Source organism: Mizuhopecten yessoensis, unplaced genomic scaffold (assembly GCF_002113885.1).
Source record: "Mizuhopecten yessoensis strain PY_sf001 unplaced genomic scaffold, ASM211388v2 scaffold1255, whole genome shotgun sequence".
Lineage (NCBI taxonomy): Eukaryota > Metazoa > Mollusca > Bivalvia > Pectinida > Pectinidae > Mizuhopecten > Mizuhopecten yessoensis.
This window is the reverse complement of record NW_018403955.1, coordinates 525,124-548,914: the sequence shown is the minus strand read 5'-3', so window position 1 is coordinate 548,914 and position 23,791 is coordinate 525,124. Positions and strand designations below refer to the sequence as shown.

At 36.7% G+C, this 23,791-nt stretch overlaps 1 protein-coding gene and 1 long non-coding RNA gene across 10 annotated transcripts in view; one reads left to right on the top strand and one right to left on the bottom strand.

Moving 5' to 3' along the window:
- Positions 1 to 7,988: 7,988 nt before the first annotated feature.
- Positions 7,989 to 23,791, bottom strand: part of LOC110458650 (dual specificity protein phosphatase CDC14AB-like) — a 38,543-nt gene continuing 22,740 nt past the window's right edge. For 2 of the 9 annotated variants that reach the window (XM_021510452.1, XM_021510488.1), the window contains 6 exons: positions 23,366 to 23,540; positions 22,536 to 22,648; positions 21,414 to 21,614; positions 20,558 to 20,605; positions 15,474 to 15,612; positions 7,989 to 11,544 (listed from right to left, as the gene is read on the bottom strand). In XM_021510452.1, the coding sequence (XP_021366127.1) occupies positions 11,518 to 11,544; positions 15,474 to 15,612; positions 20,558 to 20,605; positions 21,414 to 21,614; positions 22,536 to 22,648; positions 23,366 to 23,540 (703 nt within the window). In that variant the 3' untranslated portion in view covers positions 7,989 to 11,517. Of the gene's footprint in view, positions 11,545 to 15,473; positions 15,613 to 19,526; positions 19,552 to 20,557; positions 20,606 to 21,413; positions 21,615 to 22,535; positions 22,649 to 23,365; positions 23,541 to 23,791 lie in introns of all 9 variants that reach the window. The other 7 variants (XM_021510497.1, XM_021510462.1, XM_021510502.1 and 4 more) reach the window with 7 other exon arrangements.
- Positions 15,619 to 17,689, top strand: LOC110458680. The gene is made up of 2 exons (XR_002463816.1): positions 15,619 to 16,725; positions 16,775 to 17,689. It is a non-coding gene; the product is annotated as an uncharacterized LOC110458680 (long non-coding RNA).

Here is a 23,791-nt window from a genome sequence, read left to right as displayed (position 1 = left end):
ATACCAAGACTACACACGATGCTCTATTACTGTTCTGGGTAAAACTGAAAACCGACATTTCCTGGAGTCAGTGTTCTTCTCTTTTTGGAATTTCCAAGTCAAGTGTGTCCAAAACTTTCCACTCCATAGTACAGGCATTAGACACATCGATAGTCCCACAATTTCTAGGTCCGGATCACTTGACAAGAGAACAGTTGCTCGGGCACAATACTGTCTTTTCAGAAGCATTTTTTGGAGATAAAGCCACTGCCATATTAGATGGCACCTATATTTATATCCAGAAAAGCTCCGACCACAAGCTCCAGAGAATGTCCTACTGTGGCCAGAAGAAGAGAAACTATCTCAAATTCATGAGCATCGCCTTACCAGATGGCTACATTCTGGACACAGTAGGACCATTCACTGGCAGCGAAAATGATGCTACAATTACAAAAAAAGTCATGGACAAGCTAGTTACTTGGCTACAACCAGACGACAACGTTGTCGTTGACCGAGGTTTTAGAGATGTCCTACCAGTTCTCGAAGCCTCTGGCCTCAATGCTAGCATGCCGTCATACCTGAAACCCGGTCAAAGTCAACATTCTGACGTCCAAGCAAATCTTGACAGAACTATCACCAAATCGAGGTGGATTGTGGAATCCTATCATGGTCGTCTGAAACACTGGACGTTCTTCCGAACGCAATTGGTGTCTAACAGCTTTATCAATGTCATCGAGGCTTTGCTTCGAACCGTCACAGCCTGTCTGAATGGTATTAGAGGACCGATCTACCAGAGATCTCCAGAGAGAGATGCCAAAGATAGGCTAATGGCTGAACGTATGAAGGACCGTTTGACAACACCGAATGGTTTAGCTCAGAGAGTCAAGACAGATCCGGATCTATCTAGACGGGCAAGGTCCGAGTTTGTCAAGATGGATGCATCTTCCGTACTGTTTCCCCGTCTCGATCTTGATTACTTGAGAACCATTACGTGTGGAACGTATCAGATATCTCTGGCTCCTGGTTACATCGCCGAACATTTAAGTGATGACGGAGACTATGAGGTGTGGCTTTACCAGCACTCCCCAGACCTTCTCCGATGTCAAATACATTCTCGACACAAAAGCCAAACGAAATATAACGTTTGGATACGGTTCACCGTTTCACCCGATGTTGAGGCCCCAATAAAGGACTACTACTGCCAGTGCCCAGTTGGAGAGAGAACGATGGGAATGTGTGCGCACATCTCCAGTATCTTGTACTACCTTGGGTATTACAGGACGCTGGAAAACCCTCGACCATTACAACCACAGGTAAAGAAATTCCGACAAAACTTGAAATAGTTTTCCATGCGGCAACGGAGTGCATATGTCGAAAGTATGTTTGGGGCTCGATATGAAAGATCCCCGTTACCATGTGACTAACCAAACTTATAAATATAGGTATTATACAATCGCCCGTAGCTATGAACACTCCCGTAAATGCGAAAACCAACCAAAATCATAAGGAACACGTTTTGTTTGTTGTTCTGTCTATTTGTCAGCCAATGTCTTCAACCACGGGGACTTGTGAAGTAGCCATCTTGGATTTTTTTTATGAAAAAGTGTTTCTCTCACTTTTTTTCATATCTGTGTACATATTCTCAACATACCGAGCAAATACTCTCGTTTTTTTGTTAATTATCTAAAGAAAGTCGAAAATCGGCAATTCAACCATAGGCTAATTCAACCCAACATTTGAAAATGTTCCACCACTTACATTTTGATGATTTTTCCTCTCATCAATAGCATATTACGTACTGTTTAATAGGATAAAAATTGGTTTGCATCCAACGCCCATAAAAGGGTGTATTCTCTAAAAAACACAGTTTTTGTGTCTAAAATGTTATCATCGAAAATGGCATTTTTGAGATTGTTTCTTCCATAAAACAGCCAAATGGCGCGATGGAAACATGATTTTTTGTCACAATCATGCCATGAATGTATTCTTTACGGTGACCATCATTTGATTAGATTTTCATTAATATTTTACATAACATGCACATTTTATCAACACTTAGACAGCTTCTGAAAGGTACAACTTTGAGGAGCCATAAAAAACAAACCAAGTGACCTAAATCTTTATACTTTATAGATTTGTGACCACAACGGCATGGACAATGCACCACCAACAGGAAAGTTGAATCAAAGAAGGGGCCGTTTTAGAAACCGGCCCTTTACATGGTCATCAAACCACAGGACAGTTGGAACACAGTCTCAGAAAGATTTCAGTTTCAGTTGCTTTATTACACTCTTGACACACTTGTGTGTGTAACAAGAGGTCAAAAATTCAAAACAACATACACGGCAGAGTATCTGGATGAACGCCAACATGCTTAAGCTTAATCAGGAAAAGACGGAACTAATCGTCTTTCCCCCAAAGTGTCAGCAAACAATGGCTCTCCAGCTCAGTGCCAGAACTATTGAGACTGTTTCAGCTGTTAAAAACAAGGGGTATACTTTGATAGTTCACTGAACATGGAGAAACAAGTGAACGCTATTGCCAAATCCTGTTACTACCACGAACATCGGATGTATTCGGCAGTTTTTAACTGCAGATGCATGCAAGATTTTGGTGCATTCACTTGTTACCTCTCGGTTGGATTATGGTAACGCCCTGCTCTGTGCTATATCTGAAAAACTAACTAGTCGTCTGCAGAGGGTCCAGAACACTGCAGCACGGCTAGTTACTCGTACTCGAAAGATTCGTTGCACTTGTTACCTGTACGATACAGGTCGCAGTACAAAATTCTGGTTTACACATACATGGCAATGAATGGAACAGCTCCTCAGTACCTACAGGAGCTTGTTACCCTGTATCAGCCGTCACGATCACTGCGGTCGGAGTCAGAATCTTTGTTCTGTGTCCCAAAACCTCGTGCTGTGACCTACGGAAACAGATGCTTTCGGAGGGTTTCGGCTACGTTGTGGAATAGCTTACCACCTGCTATTAGAAAGTCAAATACCCTGGCCAAATTCAAGAAGGACATAAAGACTCACCTCTTCACGTCTGCATTTTAGAATCTTTGCAAAGACGTCATGTAAATATCACCCTTTTATTTCTTCAATTATGTGCACATTGATTGCTTAAATGTATAAAAGTGATTGTAAGTCACAATTATAACCATTACTATTATCCATATGTTGTAAAGCGCTTTAGAGTAATTTTACAAATTATATAGGGCGCTATATAAATGTTGTATATTATTATTATTATTATAAAGGACCGATCATTGCTCCTTAAATACATGTTAGGTTGGCCATTACATTTCCATTAATTTATTTTGACATCTGTATAGAACAAGACATTTAACATGGTCCCACTGTGTACAATTCAATATTTAATTTGCTATCAAAAGTATATGCCAATAAAATATGATTTTTGCTATATATTTAAGTGGCAAAAAATAAAAGTTATCATTTTTAGCTCCTCATTGCCACGTAGCAGGAGATAATTATGTGGTTCAATGTTAAAATTTATTTTGAGTTTCTTTCGTTTCCAGTTATCATAGAAATGGACAATACAACAGCTTTCCCTGACCACGTGACACAAGGTCCCGGGTATGACGCCGTCGGAGCGATGTGGTTCGTTATGGCTACGATATGTGTTCACGTGATAGGAACAGTCGCTTTCATCGCTTCCCATATCAACAGAAGTAAACCACACAATGACGAACAGAACCAACTCGAAATCTATCTCAGGGGCCATTGCTTCAATCAACAGGCACAGATGCTTGAATGGCATTTTTACTAGTATAAACCCCAAATGACAGGGATACACGTCGCGATCTACATAAGTATGTAGAAACGCCTAGAGGCCAGCAGGAAAGCAATTAAAGGAGAATATCAATATCCAAATTGTTTACGCCAAAATCTTTCTGAGACAGTTTTTAAAGATCGATTATATATTGATATAACGGAAGAAGAGATAGTGTGCTGTTGTTGACTGGAAATGAAATTATAGTCCAACATTTACCATCGTAACACGTTCACTTGGCATGCTGATCTGCTATGAACGCCACGACCCGACTGTTGACATCAACATTATTATGGCTTCATACTTCTAACTTTGAATACCACTAGCCCGTCCAGGACCGATAGCCAGTTCTATACATTGAATATCACTGGCCCGTCCAGGACCGATAGCCAGTTCTATAGATAGAATACCACTAGCCCGTCCAGGACCGATAGCCAGTTCTATACATTAAATACCACTAACCCGTCCAGGACCGATAGCCAGTTCTATACAATGAATACCACTAGCCCGTCCAGGACCGATAGCCAGTTTTATACATTGAATACCACTAGCCCGGCCAGGACCGATAGCCAGTTCTATACATTGACTACCACTAACCCGTCCAGGACCGATAGCCAGTTCTATACATTGAATACCACTAACCCGTCCAGGACAGATAGCCAGTTCTATACATTGAATACCACTAGCCCGTCCTGGACCGATAGCCAGTTTTATACATTGAATACCTCTAACCCGTCCAGGACCGATAGCCAGTTCTATCCATTGCATACCACTAGCCCGTCCAGGACAGATAGCCAGTTCTATACAGTGAATACCACTAGCCCGTCCTGGACCGATAGCCAGTTTTATACATTGAATACCTCTAGCCCGTCCAGGACCGATAGCCAGTTCTATACATTGCCTACCACTAGCCCGTCCAGGACCGATAGCCAGTTCTATACATTGCCTACCACTAGCCCGTCCAGGACCGATAGCCAGTTCTATCCATTGCATACCACTAGCCCGTCCAGGACAGATAGCCAGTTCTATACATTGAATACCGCTAACCCGTCCAGGACCGATAGCCAGTTCTATACATTGAATACCTATAACCCGTCCAGGGCCGATAGCCAGTTCTATACATTGAATACCACTAGCCCGTCCAGGACCGATAGCCAGTTTTATAAATTGAATACCACTAACCCGTCCAGGACCTATAGCCAGTTCTATACATTGAATACCTATAACCCGTCCAGGGCCGATAGCCAGTTTTATACATTGAATACCACTAACCCGTCCAGGACCGATAGCCAGCTTTATACATTGAATACCACTAACCCTTCCAGGACCGATAGCCAGTTTTATAAATTGAATACCACTAACCCGTCCAGGACCGATAGCCAGTTCTATACATTAAATACCACTAACCCGTCCAGGACCGATAGCCAGTTTTATACATTAAATACCACTAACCCGTCCAGGACCGATAGCCAGTTCTATACATTGAATACCACTAACCCGTCCAGGACCGATAGCCAGTTTTATACATTGAATACCTCTAACCCATCCAGGACCGATAGCCAGTTCTATACATTGAATACCACTAGCCCGTCCAGGCCCGATAGCCAGTTCTATACATCGAATACCACTAACCCGTCCAGGACCGATAGCCAGTTCTATACATTGAATACCACTAACCCGTCCAGGACCGATAGCCAGTTCTATACGTTGAATACCACTAGCCCGTCCAAAAATGATAAATATAAGTATCAATTTGTTGTCAGTTGACATTCATAAGCAACATAAGTGCCAACTACACACGAAAAATACCCAACATAAAGCGACAGCGCACTGTGCACATTGAATTTACCTTTGCCCAGTTGGTATTCATATTTTATCTACATGTTTCCAAATCGTTCAGGTCTTTCTTTTTGAGGAATCGTAACGGGACGACACATTTCAAATAAAATGGAAATTCCTGAAAGCTTTCCTGTTGACGTTCGCCGCCAGACTGATGTGTGAACCGTAGATACAGCGAGCTTGTTTATAATACAGTTAGAACGAGACGACAAAGGACATTTAAAAGATATTGTCTGTGTTGTTCTGAACATTTTGACACCAATAAGTAGACTAGTAAGAACTTAAACTTGTTCCGAAACACATTTTACTTCAAAATGAAATCTTATTTGTGTAGCAAAATACAGTAACAGTTAACCTGGATGAAGAAATCTTTCGACTGTATGTAATTTTTGAACAAGCGTATGTGTTAACATACAGAAGACGATTCTGATGTTTTATAGATTATAAATAAAAGCGCTCGAATGTGTGAAGGTGGAGGAAAGTGATGGTAAACAACTTGTACTTGCGTTCAGCTACACGGCTTATTGCGAGAAGGGTTAAAGAACATGTTGACCAAGTGTTAACATGCCAGAATTCTTGGAGACCAATCTGTGAGTTTTACAATCATTTTAAGGGAATTGAGGTGAAAATAAGGGAGGTTTTATTCGCGGCGTTTTTCACGGCAAAGACACTATCTTACTCAACTAAATTAATGAAATAAAGCACAACATCTTTAAGGAACTTTGTTTTGACTTTGGCAGGTGTTTTTTTTTGTATATATTGAATATGATTATATACATTAAATAGCACAAAAATAACAAAACAAAATATCACATAGTTGAAATATACTGAAGAAGCAGATTTTATTTTAAATTTCGAAATTTAGTTGGACAGGCCACTTTTCACAGCAGCCACAGTACTACTGACGTTCAGTTTAAACTTTGAACTACGTACTTGGATGGGTTTGTAAAAATAAGGATAATTGTTGTCTTTGTTCAGTCTGTTACATTATCAAGTTCAGATGTAAATGTTGAAACATGCATTTAACAAGAGGACAGAAATAATCAGCTATGAAAATGAAGAAAACTGTATTCAGTATTTGAACTTTAAATTACATATTTCAGCATTCAGAACAAAGACTTTTCCATCTTCTTCATGACATGCCCCTTATATATATTTACCGGTCGTTCTCTTTACTTTCGTAGTGAAATTATATTTGTAAAGAAACACTTAGCCGGACATAGTATTTATCAAAGTTTCTAGCAATTAACTGACCTTACGAACATATGACAGAAAACATGTTTTGTGCTAATTCTACCGACAGTGTGAGGTATCAACTTCACGGGAAATTTTGATGCTGAAGCCGACACCGTCGCGTAGTGGTTAAGACCAAGAATGTCAGGCATTCTGTAGCATCACGGAAATTTATGGCATAATGTTTTCAGCGATAAATCACCAGAGCTCTCGAGTAGTGGTCAATTTAGCTGGTTGAATTTGTGAGTTGATTTCGGTGTCTTTTACAATAGGTAATCTATCTAAATAATTAAAATAAATTCATATTAAAGATTGAGTGTGATCCTAGCTTTTGTTGTGTAGATAAAGATTTGTAAATGCCCAAAAACTGTAGTCTCAAACCAAATTCGATTTTTTTTTATAAATTATGAAGCCCACATAGTCCATTTCATCATATATATGACAAATTTAGTGCTGATCTTTTTTTGAAATTTTGATACATGTAATATTACAGGGGTTATTCATTGTGTAACAATATCACCATGGCCACCATACGCTGCTACCTTTGTTTGCCGTGGGTCACTTTTTCCGGGGCATATCTTATGCCCTTTTGACATCAACAAACACATTTTGTACGCCAGCACCTCTTAGAATGGCGTTGTGTCGGGTACTTACGATGCACTTTATAAAAAAATTACGACTCTTTGTTCAAAATAAATCACTTAATCTGGGTTATATCTCAAATAATCTCACAATTGACAAATTACTCCAGATAGTGAGTGGACAATGTTTCAGTAATTGAGTAATCGGCCATTACTCCCTATATTAATCGGATAATGATGGTTATAGAATTTGTCCTAGCTCTCATGGTAATTAACCTTTCCATGAAGTTTGAAGTTAATCTGTTGAAAATTATTTGAGATGTGGAGTGGACAACATGCGCTCGCCTGCCCACCCTGCTTGCTCAGGTGATATCAATACATCTTGTCTTTTGATGGGCATATCAAAACAAGACTTCAATGACTGAGGTGTAACCAGCCACCCTGTAACTACCCAACTTTTACAGATATTGCTGATCTACATAGATGTACCGTAGTGCACAGATTTCTGATACAATCGGTTCAATTCATGTGAATCAGGATCAATAATAAAGAACACAAATACTGTATCAAGGAATTGTATTTTATTTTCCCCAGGAGTGATGGTATTCTCACTCTCCTCTCTCTCTATAATTCTATAAAACAATAGAGTAATAAAAATATTGTCAACTATACGACTGGTTCATGGTTATGTACACTCATGTTTACTATCACTACACGTAGAAACGGCGCTCCTATACAACAACTGTACAAGCAGGAAAAAATATTCACAAGATTCCTCTCAATTTACACTAATCATGGTTATCACATCAGTACCATTCTCATCATCACCCAAACATTGTTCACAGAAACAGATTAAATATAATATTATTTTTATTATAAAGTTCATGCAGTATTTGGGTGAAAACAATAACAACAGTGATACCCTTTGTACAATTATTTTTTTGGAATTTTTTGGTAACATATTTGGTGTATTGTTGCATCAAATTTCTACAGCTTCAAACACTGCTATGTACATTTTTCTGTGATATTCCAACACAAAGAATTGACACAACAAACAGTGGGGACACATACTTGGTGCAGAATGTATACATGGACAGGAAAATAATCTAGTTTTAATTGCACAGACTGAAAACGTTGGTAGGTAGCTATAGCTAGGAAGGGGCATACCAGGAGATACAGGAATTGGTAAAATATCAATTCTTTAATAAATTTTAGGCCAACACAGGCATATCAGAAATACTATTTGAAGTGTACAACTTCCAATCAAAAATTCTTTTCATTTTTCCACAGATACTTGAATACAATTTTGAAGGACGTTTATTTATTATCCCCATATCTTCATCTCATGTATTATATTTGAACATGTTGGGATGAAAATAGATCTGTGTAGTGAGGCACTGTGGATATGACATTGACCTTAAGGATAACAAAGATTAAAGGGCATGACCTTGACCTACACGTCTGTTAGTGACCTTGATTAACCTACACAAAATCGACTCCTAAGTTTGACTACACTATTGGAATCTGATAAATATATGGTTTACTCATATTTAAATTCCTATTCAATTTCCTTTTTTTTCTGACGTAAATATAGTTGTTACATTAAGTGTCATAATTTGATGAGGACATTTTGAGAGTTACAGTTTAGATGGGGCTTTAGTCACTACCATGTTTGAAACGGTGGTGAATGTCAATCAAAACACTGATGGAGATCCATCACAAATATATATATAAACAAATTCATGGATAACAGCGATAGGGATGAAAACTGATTTTCCCTTATCAGAATGTAATAACTTATAGGTGTTACATGAAGTGGGGGTATGTAAATAGTATGGTTAATTATAAAATTTGAGGTGGATATTTCATAATTAGTTAGAGAAGATATGGATGAAATGAACACATGTAGCACTACTGACTTACAGTGTTAATACCACACCTGAAGAATGTGTCGACTGGTGACCTCATTCACTGACCTATATACATAATGATCCTAACCACCCTACCCTGACGGCCCAAACTGACCCACAATCTCAGCCCTGGACACAAAGTTCTGCATGAATCACATACCAATTCATTCCTTACACATTTTTTTTACATGCATTAAAATAATAACTTAGATTTAAAATGAAAAAGCGCCCTGCCAAAAAGCAGCTTCTGGTTTTGGGTACAATGATAGCGGTAGATATAGGTTGTCTGCTATTATACTTCTTTAAAAACTATAAGGCCTTATTAATGTTGTACACATATATAAACAATCCTGTTTGACACCAACATGCCAACATTTCAACCAAACCAAATAAATATGTGTCACCATGTCCATGTGATGCTACAAAGGATGGTGAAGATCACATTTTCAGGTGACCTTGACCCCTAGTTAACCTCTGGCATCAATGTTACCTTGGTAACAAACCCTATTCCCTTAACAACACATTACAACAAAAATCCATTATCCAATACAAATCCCATTGTATTTGGTTGGAAAGAAAAATAAAAAGTTTTCTCCTTATGTCGAAGAAACAGGTTAAAATACATGCAAAAAAAAGTAATAACACTAAAAAACATTTCTGTCCATCATATATCAATATATCACAGAAATATTTGTTTTAATAACATAGATAACAGATGATCACCAGTAAAAGCACAGTAAGATAGGAAGTATAGATGGATAAAAGACTAAAGTGTTCTAAAACAAGCGTTGAGTATAGAAAATAATGTAGCAACATGCAGGAATAAATAATAAAGGAAGCTATGCTCCTAAATATATCTAGAAACAAGGTCTGTATTTTCAAAGTTGTAAACATGATCTGCAATATCAAATGAAATCGAAGAAAAACTATCAAAAACAATTTTGAAACACACTGTGCACCAACAGAAACAAGACTTTCTAATGCGGGATGATGTTAAAAGTAAAACAAATTGGGGATACATTGAAATGTCTTATAATCACGTAGGTTTGTTAAATAATTACTGGAACATGATATAACAATATCAATGCCATTTATAACAGTGAGTAACAAACAGTTAATACAATGATGTCGTATCACATTTTTCTGGTTCACATCAGTAAGTTCTTCATTAGCACAGGGTGACAATGTTGAACAAAATCTCGATTGAAAAATGTTTCATTTGTATCAGCGACAAGAACATGATTAGAGCCTGTCTCGCTTCTAGTTAATCTGTTTTCAATGTAAACTCCGACTCTTAGTGTTAAAAAACACACATTTAAAAGATGATTCTAATAACAATACTATAAAATATAAATATAAAACAATTCAACAGGCCTAAATATAATGGAGTCATCTAATGCTGTGTTCAAATCACTTCATAATGATAAGTTAAAAAGAATCCTTGATAAAATTTGATTCCCGAAAGTTTAAAACAAAAATGTCCAAATAAAACAAGAGTTATCTGCACCTGTTTGGCCCATTTAAGTAATATATCATCTTTTCTCAATTAGACTAAATGTTTTTGTCTGCTTATGAAGAAATTGACCAAAGATGTGGTCACAGAACAAAATGAACATACAATTTTTATACAAAGGCATTGAATTGACTAGAGAACTTCCTACTAATTTCTATTCCATTGTTTTTTTCATTTCACAAAATCAAATAAATATCTTCAAACGGCAAAATGTACACTTTATAATCCATAAAAACATGGGTTCTAGCTAGGAAATTTCTGATAACAATTGTTTGGGTTTTCCATTTTAGTTATAAAAGTCTGTGAATTAAATTTTCTATGATTTCGAAATATTTCATTTCACTTCTATCACAACTCATTTTTTATGATCAACATTTAATGAGTTTTTCTTCCCTGCTCCCTCATTCACTAGTAGTTCACAGAATTTCCAATCATTGCCTCCTAATTTTCTGAGATATTTAAATTAATTTCTGTAGTTCTCCCAGCAATAGGAGAAATTAATATGCTAACTGTTGTTCATAGAATTGGATTCTTCTGAATTCATTCATGATTAAACAAAGTCACGGCAGAGATGTTGTAACTTTTGATGTGCATAGTAAGTTAGATTTGGTATCACAGCCCCTGGCGAGATCGCTGTCCACCCCACAGCTATCGTATCAGGGTGGTCTTAGTACTGCGAGTATGAGGAACCGACCTGAAAGAAAAGAAAAAGTGTTTGAATAAATATTGCAACTTAATTCAGAAATATTAATTTTCTGTCCAATATCGTGCTGTTATCAGAAATTTGTGGAAACATCACCAAAATTTTGGTATGAAAATTATCTCATAGTGGTAACATCTGTACTAATGCTAGGGTTCACTGATTTTGAAGATACATGTACATTGTAACAATCAGATGACAATCAACTGTCCCACAACTAATATCAATTAATAAGTGTAAAACCTGTAGGTATACACACACATGTATCGATACTTGACACTGTTGAAGACTTTCACTATGTGATATAATATCGACACTTGTTTTCTCAAAAATAAGTTTTGAGATAGTTTGGCCTTATCATCAACACAAGCTTTTTTCTCTAACACAAAACTCACAACACAACATAGCTGACTTTTGAAAAGTTTTTGCTTGACACAGACAGTTTTTGAGGTAATATTCTCTTAAAAAGACAAGGTGCCCCGTTTGAAAACGGATATCAAATGTCAGTATAATGAAATTTAACATGTAATATTCTGGACCAAAAAGTTAAGCTTAGTCATTATGGTGTGTAAGTCTTTTTTCTTCTTCTCTTTCTTCGTTAATTTACCAGAAATATACATCTACTGAACATCGCAGGCAGATAACATTGATCACAGGTTTGATAACCTTGATTATCATTTTACAACTTAATTGTGTAAAATTGCACAAAAGCAATAAACAATATAATGTATACCGATATAGCGTACAATAACTGTACAATATGGATGATGCTGTATGTGAACACTCCACCACACAAACCATGCACTTCATAGTTTCATAGGCCAGAAGGGGAAAAAAAGCAAGAGGAAATCGCAATGATGTCGGTTAAAGGTGAAAGATCGCAAGAAACCACCTTTATTTCAAGGACACCCAAGCTGTGCGTCTTCAAAATCACTCCAATGTCCTGACAAATTACTTCAATACAACCTACAGTCTACAGTAGAACCAATTCAAACCTTGGTAAACCTAGACATTCTGGAGGCTGGTAGCATCTATTTTTAAGTATGTGAATAAGCCAATAGCGTACATTTCTTATTTCAGATTTCATTTTTTAGAAACTGAAGTGTCCATCCAGAATAATGACATTCAACCGTAAGATTGACCAATCACCTTACATAAAATCTTTTTCTTAAAATCTAGGGATGACTATCTGTCTACAGAGCTGCCCAGAACACAAACAGCCAAAATCCATTTTTCCAACTCAAAAATAGGTTCCACAGGAGCACAAGCACGCCCTACATCCATTTTTTTTAAGGTCAAGTATACAATGTTTATTGCAATGGTGTAGTACACTGAACTCAGTCCATAAATGCCGAGTCCTTTACAGTATCAATATATTTAGGTATCTACCACGCACCCTTTTTTTTGTAGTGTAGAAATGGAATATAACTGAATATGCTACAGTCGCAATTTGTATTCATTTAAAAATCAATACAAACCCTGCACCAAGATATGAACTACTTCCCTAATAATTTGTATATATCTGTAGAAAATGATGGCATTACTCAAAACACAGAGTTGGCCAGTACAGTAAGATATGTACATTGTGAAACTTGGGGGGGGNGTGTATTTTCTGCTTCTCTCCTGTCCACACAATTCCAATAACTGAGCTGGAGTATACAATGGTCTGGAGGGTGTGTGTGTGTGTGTGTGTGTGTGTGTGTGCTAGTGTCTGTGCTGTCAAATTCAAGTGAGGTGGTACTATGGAAGGATACCATTGGAATCACCGCCCACCACCAGAACACTTCTATACCTGCTATCCCTCCAGGCACACACATGTGGAGGTATTCAGGCTGGTGGCATATGACCAGTAGTTAGTGCCTGATAAGGCAGCTCTTGCAAAATCCTCAACTTGTCTGTATGAATTGTATAATTATGTAATTAGCTTAGACTGGTTTATTCTAGTAAGAATTAAAGGGCACTGTTTCTAATGTCATACAATAACGATAAGAACCTAGCCAATAGTGTAAGATAGGTACATGTAAACATGTACTACATCGATATCTACCTCACAGCACTGTAAAGATCCCTATTTTATAACATTTTATCTTGGCATTCACTAATAAAACATTGGTGAAAATAGGAAAACAACATATGGTAGGTCTTAATGTTGAAGAAAATTTACATTTCACATGTCAAGCTGAGTTACATAGAAGTAGCCTAGGCGTTGACCAACAACCCTGGGTATGTCCAATCATAATTTCCTGTCAGTTTCAATTGACCACATTGAAGTTTCATAATATCATAACAGAAACCAAATATCTGAAAGACAAGTAGTTGAAAGAAGGAAAGAAAATAGTAGTGAGTTAGAAGTGGAATACGTTAAGGTCTGTTGTTGAGTCCCACAAACAACCTTCAAAGTCACACGAACACTCACCACATCCACCAAACCTGGCCAACAGTTGTCCTTTGAAACTTCCCAAGAACTTACCTCTCAGAGTTTAAGTAAAAGATGTCAGAAAACAAAGGATGTCACAGCACAAAGGTGGTACATTCGAAATCCTCCGATCAACCGGAGCCAAAACATGAAAACAACATGTAGGACATGAAGGACATCATTACTATAACACCCAACACCTTTCGTAAATCTACAGGTATTAGCGTGTCAGGAAAAGAAACAATTTTATAGAAAACAGTTTTTCTAGATATGTTTGTATACAGTCAACATCCACAGCACAACTATATATGTATCTTACACCGTTCCCTTCAAATGAGATGCCAATATTAGTTTGTGGTCGCTTAGTAACCTGGCAATCAGAAAAGGTGTTAATGTGAATAGCTTGTACAGTATATTCAACAAAAAGTTCATCAAGCATGTTATATTTCCCAAATACCAACATCTTCCCAGAATCTACAACATTCACGACAACTGGAACAAGTTGGTCACAGCCCCCGTTTATAACCTTAGCAATGCATTAATATTCTAGATCTCTTTCAAGGTTTTACACCAATGTGTTTATGTGGATCTTCTAAACATTTTTGTGATATTGACCCTTTACAAAATGTAAAAAAATAATTCAGTTTGAAAAATGGAATACCAATGTTCCAATAAACACCATTAATATTTTTATTTTTGAAAAATTTCATTATATTTTTGTTTGTATTGTGATAGTGAAACAATGTTTTCTGTCAATTATCAATTGAAAACAACAAAAACGAAAAATAATCCTGAAATCCAGTGGACTCGTTGCACATTGCTAAGATATGTATCTAGGGCTTCAAAGCAGCTTGTTCCTGATACCATCCAACTATCTAACTACCGGTAACCTAGATTGCCACAGCCTTCTCCTGGAAAATCCGAGTAGACTTCTTATCATTTTACAGGTATAAGAATGAATTGATAGGTGCAAAAAATTAAACACTATTCCAAATATCTTAGATAGCAGTTTATTTGATATAAAGTCTTTATGTACTAATTTTTCACAAATTGTCTCATATCTTTCTTTGACATTTTAAAATTCAAAAAGACATTGCAGTATTTGAAAATGATAGAATCAAAATGTATCAATTGATAATTAATTTAAAAATAAAACTGAGTTATTTTCATCTTGTCACTTCAATCAAAATGGTAAATATCTTACTCTGAGCTATGACAGTAAATAAAAACATTTAGAAATGCCCCAGTTCAACAGGATTTCAAGCTTGTTCCAATAAGGTGCAAATATCTATGTCAGTTATGACAAGTGTCAACAGTTACGGTGGCTGAAATACAAAGGTGAGGAGTATACAAATGTCTACACCGTATATCAATGTGAGACTGGTGAGGGTTAGTGTGTTAGGACAGAGCGTAGTAGTGGCTACATAGAACAACTACACACAACGATGAAACCGTCAACACGGAAGCTGATTAAGACGAAGATGATGAAAATGATTAATTAACTTACTGTAGAGGAACGTAACTGATATTTGTACGGCCATGAGCTCAGGTCTGCCGAAGTATTATACAGGTTGCTTTTAAAATCCTTGTTGAGTCTATTCTCAAGGTAGTCTTGTGAATCATTGTCATATCTGCTTGAAGAACTGCTGTCAAGGGAGGCAATAGACACAAGCGAATATGCATTAGATTTTGGAAAGAGAAATACTGATTACATTATAGGAAGAGGAAAAGCCATGACAGCTGAGATTAAATGTAATATTATCAGCCAGTTTTACTTTTTTCTTCTTATAAATCCATGAATTGTTGCAAATGGAAATAGCAAAGATATTGCAGTTTTTTTAATATCTTGAATTTTGAAATCAATTGACCGCTTTTTATATGGATAGTTGGTTGGGAAGGAATGAATGATGGTAAGGTTAGCACCAGTTAGGTGGTTAAGGCTGACACCAGTATACATGACAGAGGTTAGCTGTTGTGAGACAACTACGTAACACCACCACACTCTACACGGCTCACCACTGTAGCTAGTGATGGTAACCCTGTAAACGCCACACAAATCTAGTTCTACTAGTAGTGCTAACAGACATCCCACCACTTTGTTAACTCTCGTGAAGCCCCACTAGCCTGCTACACCCAAAAGCCTGTATTAAGTCAGCGATCCCCATTGTATTACACACAACACTTTGATATGTGCCACGACTGATGAGGACTTGCAACCCGGGGATGAAGTGACACTGTGATTTAGAACTAGGTGATTATCAGGTGTATTTGGCTTTGCTGTATTTACAGTGGGTGATGTAGTGCTAGGTGATAGTATTTGGCCTTGCTGTATTTACAGTGGATGCTGTAGGGCTAGGTGATAGTATTTTGCCTTGCTGTATTTACAGTGGATGCTGTAGGGCTAGGTGATAGTCTATTTTGCCTTGCTGTATTTACAGGAGATCATGTAGTGATAGGTGATAGGTGTATTTGGCCTTGCTGTATTTACAGATCATGATGTAGGGCTAGGTGATAGGTATATTTTGCCTTGCTGTATTTACAGTGGATGATGTAGGGCTAGGTGATGGTATTTGGCCTTGCTGTATTTACAGTGGATGATGTAGGGCTAGGTGATGGTATTTGGCCTTGCTGTATTTACAGATCATGATGTAGGGCTAGGTGATAGGTATATTTTGCCTTGCTGTATTTACAGGAGATCATGTATGGCTAGGTGATAGTATTTGGCCTTGCTGTATTTACAGTGGATGATGTAGGGCTAGGTGATGGTATTTGGCCTTGCTGTATTTACAGATCATGATGTAGGGCTAGGTGATAGTATTTGGCCTTGCTGTATGATGATTGAGAAAGGCTGCTTTAGGGAGGCAGCAGTATATTGGAGATAAGGTGGGTGTGGGTTTACTTACAAATTATCAAAATATTGAAAACAGAAAATGTAAAACTAAAACTGAAGTCACAACATAGGACTAAGTCACATTGTTAAATTAAGACTGAAGCCGCAATGCAGGACTTAGACTGCAGTGACAATGTAAGACTAAGATTGAAGTCACAATGTAAGACTAGGACTCAATTACATCACGATGAAAAAAAAAAATGACTAAGACTGAAGTCACAGTTTAAGACTAAGACTGAAGTCACAGTTTAAGACTAAAACTAAAATCACAATGTAGGACTAAGATTGAAGTCGCAATGTAAAACTAAGACTCAATTACATCACAATGTAAGACTAAGACTCAAGTGACAATGAAGAATTAAGAATTTGGGCAGAATGAAAGATCACAAGCATTTATTTAAACACACAGTTAAGTTTGGGTATTGCTATAGCTATCCAACAAACAAAAGGTGCATGTCACAAGTTGGTGAATTAAACAAATTGTTTAGTATTTCACAACTTTATGGACCAACAGTGGGTGGAGGGCTCATGGAGGATGTGATTGTAGACCCAGATGAACTGAAATTAAGTGATAACAAACAGTTGGTGAAGTGAATACCTGAAGTGTGCTTCTCAGTGATTTTAGATGTCAGGGAATATATGGCAGATTTCCATTATTTTATACTCCCAGGTCCTTAGATACAAAGGACAGCCCTTGAATAATGGAGGAATAATAAACTAATAATAAATCCTTCTTTAAGTGTTTTTTGGAAAGACTGAAGTGAATCTCTGTGATGAAGTAAGTTACGTGGATGCTTTCAGTTCAATTCAAACTACACAGAAAATCACTCAAAGAGAGGAACTTTTATAAACCTACATATAATATTTACATGAATACATCTCCATTACATATTTCAGCTCCAAATCTCTAACTTTGTCTATTTGGATTAACTCCTTATTTTACCAAAACTGAAAGATTGGTATACTCTTCCTTAGTTTATCCTCTGAATATCAACGAACAAATCCATGTAAACAACACCGGTTTCTGATCAGGAGAAGTTGATTAACAGTAAGTATTTCCATGCAAATGCATCCTTAGTTTTTAGAGGTTAATTCTTTTTGCATGTCCCTAACACTTCTCAACAAATGTATTCATAAAATGATACATATATATATATAAGATGTGTAAGGACAACAAGATTATCAGTCAGATATACTTTTCCGAATCTGTAAGAGCCATATTCCAGAATGACATAAATGACACGAGTGATGGAGAGTAAGCTCTGGATAAGTGGTGGGGGTCAGAACAAATCATTATCTCCCCCCCCCCCAATCAAATCAACTATTCATTTATTCATTTCTGGAATAACCTTATCATGATTACTTGTAACAATTTCCATTTTAAGTATTAAAACACTGATCAGAAGCTTGCTCAAAACCATTCTACAATGAATACATAAAATGAGAGTGACAGGGAAAAGGTAGTAAATGAACATAAGAAAATGGTAAGGAGTGGACATTCCAATGTGATATTTTATCATCCAGCAATGACATGATTCAAACAATTGCTCAGAACAGTTTATATAGCAAGGCATCTCACACGCATGCCCATGCTCAAAAGCATGCTGATGTTCAAAAGTATGTTGATGCTCACAAGCATGCTTATGCATGAAATAAGATAGCAAGCCTACTGCAAGTAATATCAAACCAAGCTCTCGCCAGGAAATAACAAGAAATTTCAGCAAATTTATCCCATTACATTCTGGACTTCAAATATATAAAATAAACCTGAGAAGCCCAGAGATGAACATGAGTGCATTATTAGGTATGGAGCAGGTTTTATCTAACTGCTGTCCTACAATACAGTGTGCTAATCACTGCTGCTATGACAGACAGTCCCAAATTGAACTGGTTGCTATGACAGCCGAATACAAATGATCACATACATATTTGTCTACATAGGTTAAACAGCAGAAGGAATTCACTCCCTGTGGTGCATGATGGGTATCATATTGTCTGGGAATTTAAAGAAGAGACAAGAATGACTACTATGTTACCAGATTAAAGACAACCAAGAAGGAATAACATACAGTGTACACTCACAGCTGTATCAGTATTTACTAACACAACTATAAACATTGAACATCACAAATTTACTAAATTGACTGCTTCCAACTAACATGGAAAGTCGAACAAGAGTTTTGAAAATATTTCAAAAGTGAGAAATATTTTTTTTTTAACTCAATGTTATATTTCGTTTGCTTTTGAATAAATAAAGTGAAGCACATTTATAAAACATCCCAGAAGATCATTTGTTCAACAAATACGTACAGTGTATACTTACTGCATTTGGAAATGTTAAATGGAAGCTATCCAGAATTACAAGTCCAAGAGAACTTCATACATACATAGAGACAGAATTATATGATAATTGCTCTACAGATAAAAAATTGATGGACAATGAATCAAACAAAGCCATCGGTTTTGACTATATCACATTATCTCCAAAATACATCCATGCAAGTGGTATCCAAGGTAACAGGAAAGTAACAACATCCAGTCAAATCAACACCTAAAGCTGTCCAAAATAGGATAGAAAACGACAATGGATTGTGGTAAAGGATAAACAAACTTGGAGAGATAAAGTGAGAGCTATGTAAAAATGAAACAGAAACTGAGGAGCCGACGTACAGATAGATGAACAGCCATTGTATAACTGGAAATGAAGTACAGAAAATAACAACTGATCAGTGAGATGTTTTACAAAAAAGTAACTGTCAGCCTCAATTTTAACATCTTCAAAATCCTAGGGCTTTGCTCGCAATACACACATCTTCTTCGCACGCTTGGAATATGTCATGCTTGCAGTTAGCTTTGATTAGTTTCAGTTGTATTAAGCTGACCAATTGATTGATACCTGTACTTTGAAGAGGAACTACACCTAAATTTCAAAGCTGGTCGACTTATTGTTTTACGATGTGATTCCTTTCATCTTGATCAAAGACATGAGTCTAAGCCTTCAATTTTCAAAGACATAATCCAAGGGTTTAAAAGAGAATATACACCAAGGGCAGCCCATTTGGATTATGGAGATGTAGTTTTAAAGAGCTGTTACTTTAAGTCAAAACCAGATATATGTACATTTTCTTGTCAGAAAAATGACCTATGTATAGTATATGTTCATAATATATCAACCAATCAAATTAAACAAAGTTCCAGTCACCCGACTAGGTAACACTTAACTGTTTAATCGTAAATCTTAGTTTTATATTTATTCCTCCCAAAGTGATATATCAATTATACAAAGTCTAACACCATATACTTCCATTGTTATTTTCTTCTATCTAAAAAAATACAGAGTAGCTAATATCCTTATTCAGACGTTAATAACATTTTTATTACATGAACACATACAACTCGTATTAAAAAATGCCCGCTGACAACACATAATATATACGTTACATTAAAAATCAACACTCCCCAAATTAATGTAAAAAGTCAAGTCCAACAAAAACCCAAGCCTACAAAAATATAAAAATTTAGACAAAAATAAAACAACAAAAAACATCACAGCTGGATAATAAATTAGGTTTGACTGTACGCAAGCATGCAGTGTAAGAACCAAACGTGAGGATCGCTGAAGGAGTAAAAATAAATCACAGGTCCGTTGGACCAGGGTACTAAGTAAACGCCAGTATATATCTCGTTAGGCCAATAGATACCTTGTGCCCATGGCCTTCCTCAGGCTATAGGTGTGGGAGTGGTACTTTCTACAAAACCAGAAGGCGACATTTCATATACAACTTCAGAAGTTGATAAAAAAAAAGAAACATTTCATATGCTTCAAACCCAATTTTTTGATGAAAAAGTCAAATCAGTAATCTTTTTCACACATGTTAGTTAAAAGCGTCTCTGTACAACAACATAATGAAAATTAATTATATTTCAACATAACACCATGTGTAACTTCATCTGATTCTTTTAGCTTCAAAAATTGAATCATAAAAAATATGTGTCATCAACCGAGCATTATATAAAAAATATATATATAAAAAAACAGTCTTTTTAAAAACCTATAACCACAAATTTGCAACAAGACAAACTCACATACCCACAAACGGACATAAAAAAATATCTTCTCAAGTTAAAAGTTGTTTCCTGATGAAGTATTAATAGTAGGTATAGTTTATTCTCATGCATATAATCTCGAATCACAAGTTTTCCTTTGAAAATACATTGAATATATTTGTTCTCAAAGCGGACTATCTAGTTTACACCAAGGTAAGAAATGAGATGTAAAAATCCCCTGCTCGTTTTTCTTTTTTAATTCACAATAATACAAGGAACAGTTTTAGTTCAAATGGTGACTGTGTGAAGAAATATGGACAAGAGGAGGAGGAGAAGGAGGATAAAAGCATTTGAAAGGTCATGAGGTCAAAGTGCAAATCTGGATTGCAACAGCCTGATAAATTCAAGCGATGTACCATACAGCATTCAATGGAATCCAAGTCTGGGTCAATGAAGTTTTACATACTCAGGATAAAACACACATGGGGTCAATTTTAAACTCTATCTTACCTTTTGGCACTAGTGGAGGAGCCAGTCGCATGGCGTGTGTTCCGCTTGACTGATGATGTTGAGTTGCTATGGTTGTTGCTTACAGTGCTGACCTTTGAGGCCTTCAGAGGAGACATTGCCGTGCCCGAGTGAGCACTCTTTGACCCAATGGGGCGGAAAGGCTGTGTTGTTGATCGTTTGTGGCCTTTTCCGTCGTCGTGCCTAGATTAAGAGGAAGAGCAGTGTAACTCCTAACCCTAATTGGGGAGGAGGTCGAGTCGATGGAAGATAGAACAGCCACACCCAACACTCATACCAAACACTCTCACAAGCACTAGCATGGAAACAGCACTAATCAAGCTTAGCTAGGTACACACTAACCAAAGGTAGAATATACTGGTGTGATACAAACTGAAATTCAGGAGATATTGTATCCTGGTCCACGATCCAGGGGTTAAGCTCACTTTCGCTCCCTACACCCCTGGAATATGTCATAGCAAAATTGAAGGCTCAGGGTGAAGCACCTTGAAATTGAGATGAGAAGACTAGTTTGATTCTTTGATGTACATCAAAAGAATCTCACGGTCTCGTAGCGGTAAAAATTGACAGGCTTTGAAGTTGGGCGTCTCTCCTTTGTAATCTTAAAACTACAGGTATCAGTCTAGCGATTGGTCAGGTTTTTTTTACCCGAGACCAATCAAACAGCTATCTTCGTGCCTTTAATTTTGCTTTGATATATTCCGGGGGTGTAGAGAGCGAAAGTGAGTGTAACCCCTGTATATCGATGATGGAGATATTGTTTAAACATAGAAATAAAAAGACCTTGTTACCAACAATACAATTGTGTTTAAAATATCAGTGCATATAGGCACAAATCGATGGAAAAACTGTCCTCTTCCAGAGAATTAACTCAAAATTGATATCATAGGCACACCAGGCTCAGCACATGTATTGGGTAATAATCTACAGTACAGAAAAAGGGAGCTTTTAAGCTTTCAGTTCACTAAACTGTTAAACAAAAAGTTTCGTTTATCTACATTCTCAAATATTCTTCTGGGAAACGGAGGCAAACAAACCTTTTTCATAAAATCTGAACGAAAATGCAAGGTATTTATTTCTGAATTGAGATTGATGAATACTTACCCTACAGCTCCAGTAGTGGCAGAGCGAGCATGCTTGGAGCGGAGGAGTTTCATCTGGTTCAGTTTGTCTCCTTGTGTCTCAATCAGACTACCTCTTGTAACAGGACCGGAATACTGAAACGTTATAAAATCAGACCTCTTTAAATCTGTATTCTCCTTAGTAGATTAGTAATTGTCTGAAAAAGAATTGAGCACTGATATGAAGAACAATTTGGACATTGTCAAACATGACAGTAATCTTGTCCTACCTGTAAGCTATGGCACTTTTATGCAAACAAGAAATTTGACATATTTCACATCATTCACACATTTAATAATAGTTAAGCACACTGGCAACTTCCAGCAGGTATCACTCAAACTCCCTTTCATTTGAGATGACTTTATTTCACATACTAACATACAAAACTATATTTGAAAGTATCCATATTTTCAACACAGGCTGCCAAGAAATCTATTTTATTATTTTAAGATTGTTTTAAATGGTCGGACACAAGCTAGCCTGAATGTCTGGAGACAAACCAATGGCTACTAGCACACTAGGTTCAAACGGTCTAGATATCATTATAATTTAAAGATCAGAAAAATGTAACTTCAAGCTTAACAGTAATGAGATGATATCACTCATTGTTTGGTATTAGGCAGGTTTTCTGGATTGCAAGATTCTGGACTAACAATTAATGCTACATCATATTCTGATGCAGATGATAAAACAACATTTGACTGATGTTTGTTATTTTGATCAATGACTTAAAAGTTTTCAAGATAAAAATTTGCATCTTGTTCAAGGTATAATAAATCAATTTTACAAATTAGAGTAAAGGAATAACATACAAGATGAGATTCTGCCTCAAATGCATATTTCTCATTTTCCAGTGCATCTTGAATCCTCATGTCGTCAACACCAGAGAGTATTTTGGAGACACTGTGATGTCTGTCTCGTTTCCGATCATTTTCCTTCATCTTTGCTCTGAATAGATCTCCCTGCATCCAACACCATGCTTGTTTTCTGGAATGGCAACAGTAAAACTTCAGTACTTTCACCTAACCAGATAACCAGCAGGTTTATCCTTGTCCTGGCCTGTGCTGTTAATTTTCACTAATACTGATATTTATTGTCCTGGCCTGGCCTGTTAATTTTCACTAATACTGATATTTATTGTCCTGGCCTGGCCTGTTAATTTTCACTAATACTGATATTTATTGTCCTGGCCTGTGCTGTTAATTTTCACTAATACTGATATTTATTGTCCTGGCCTG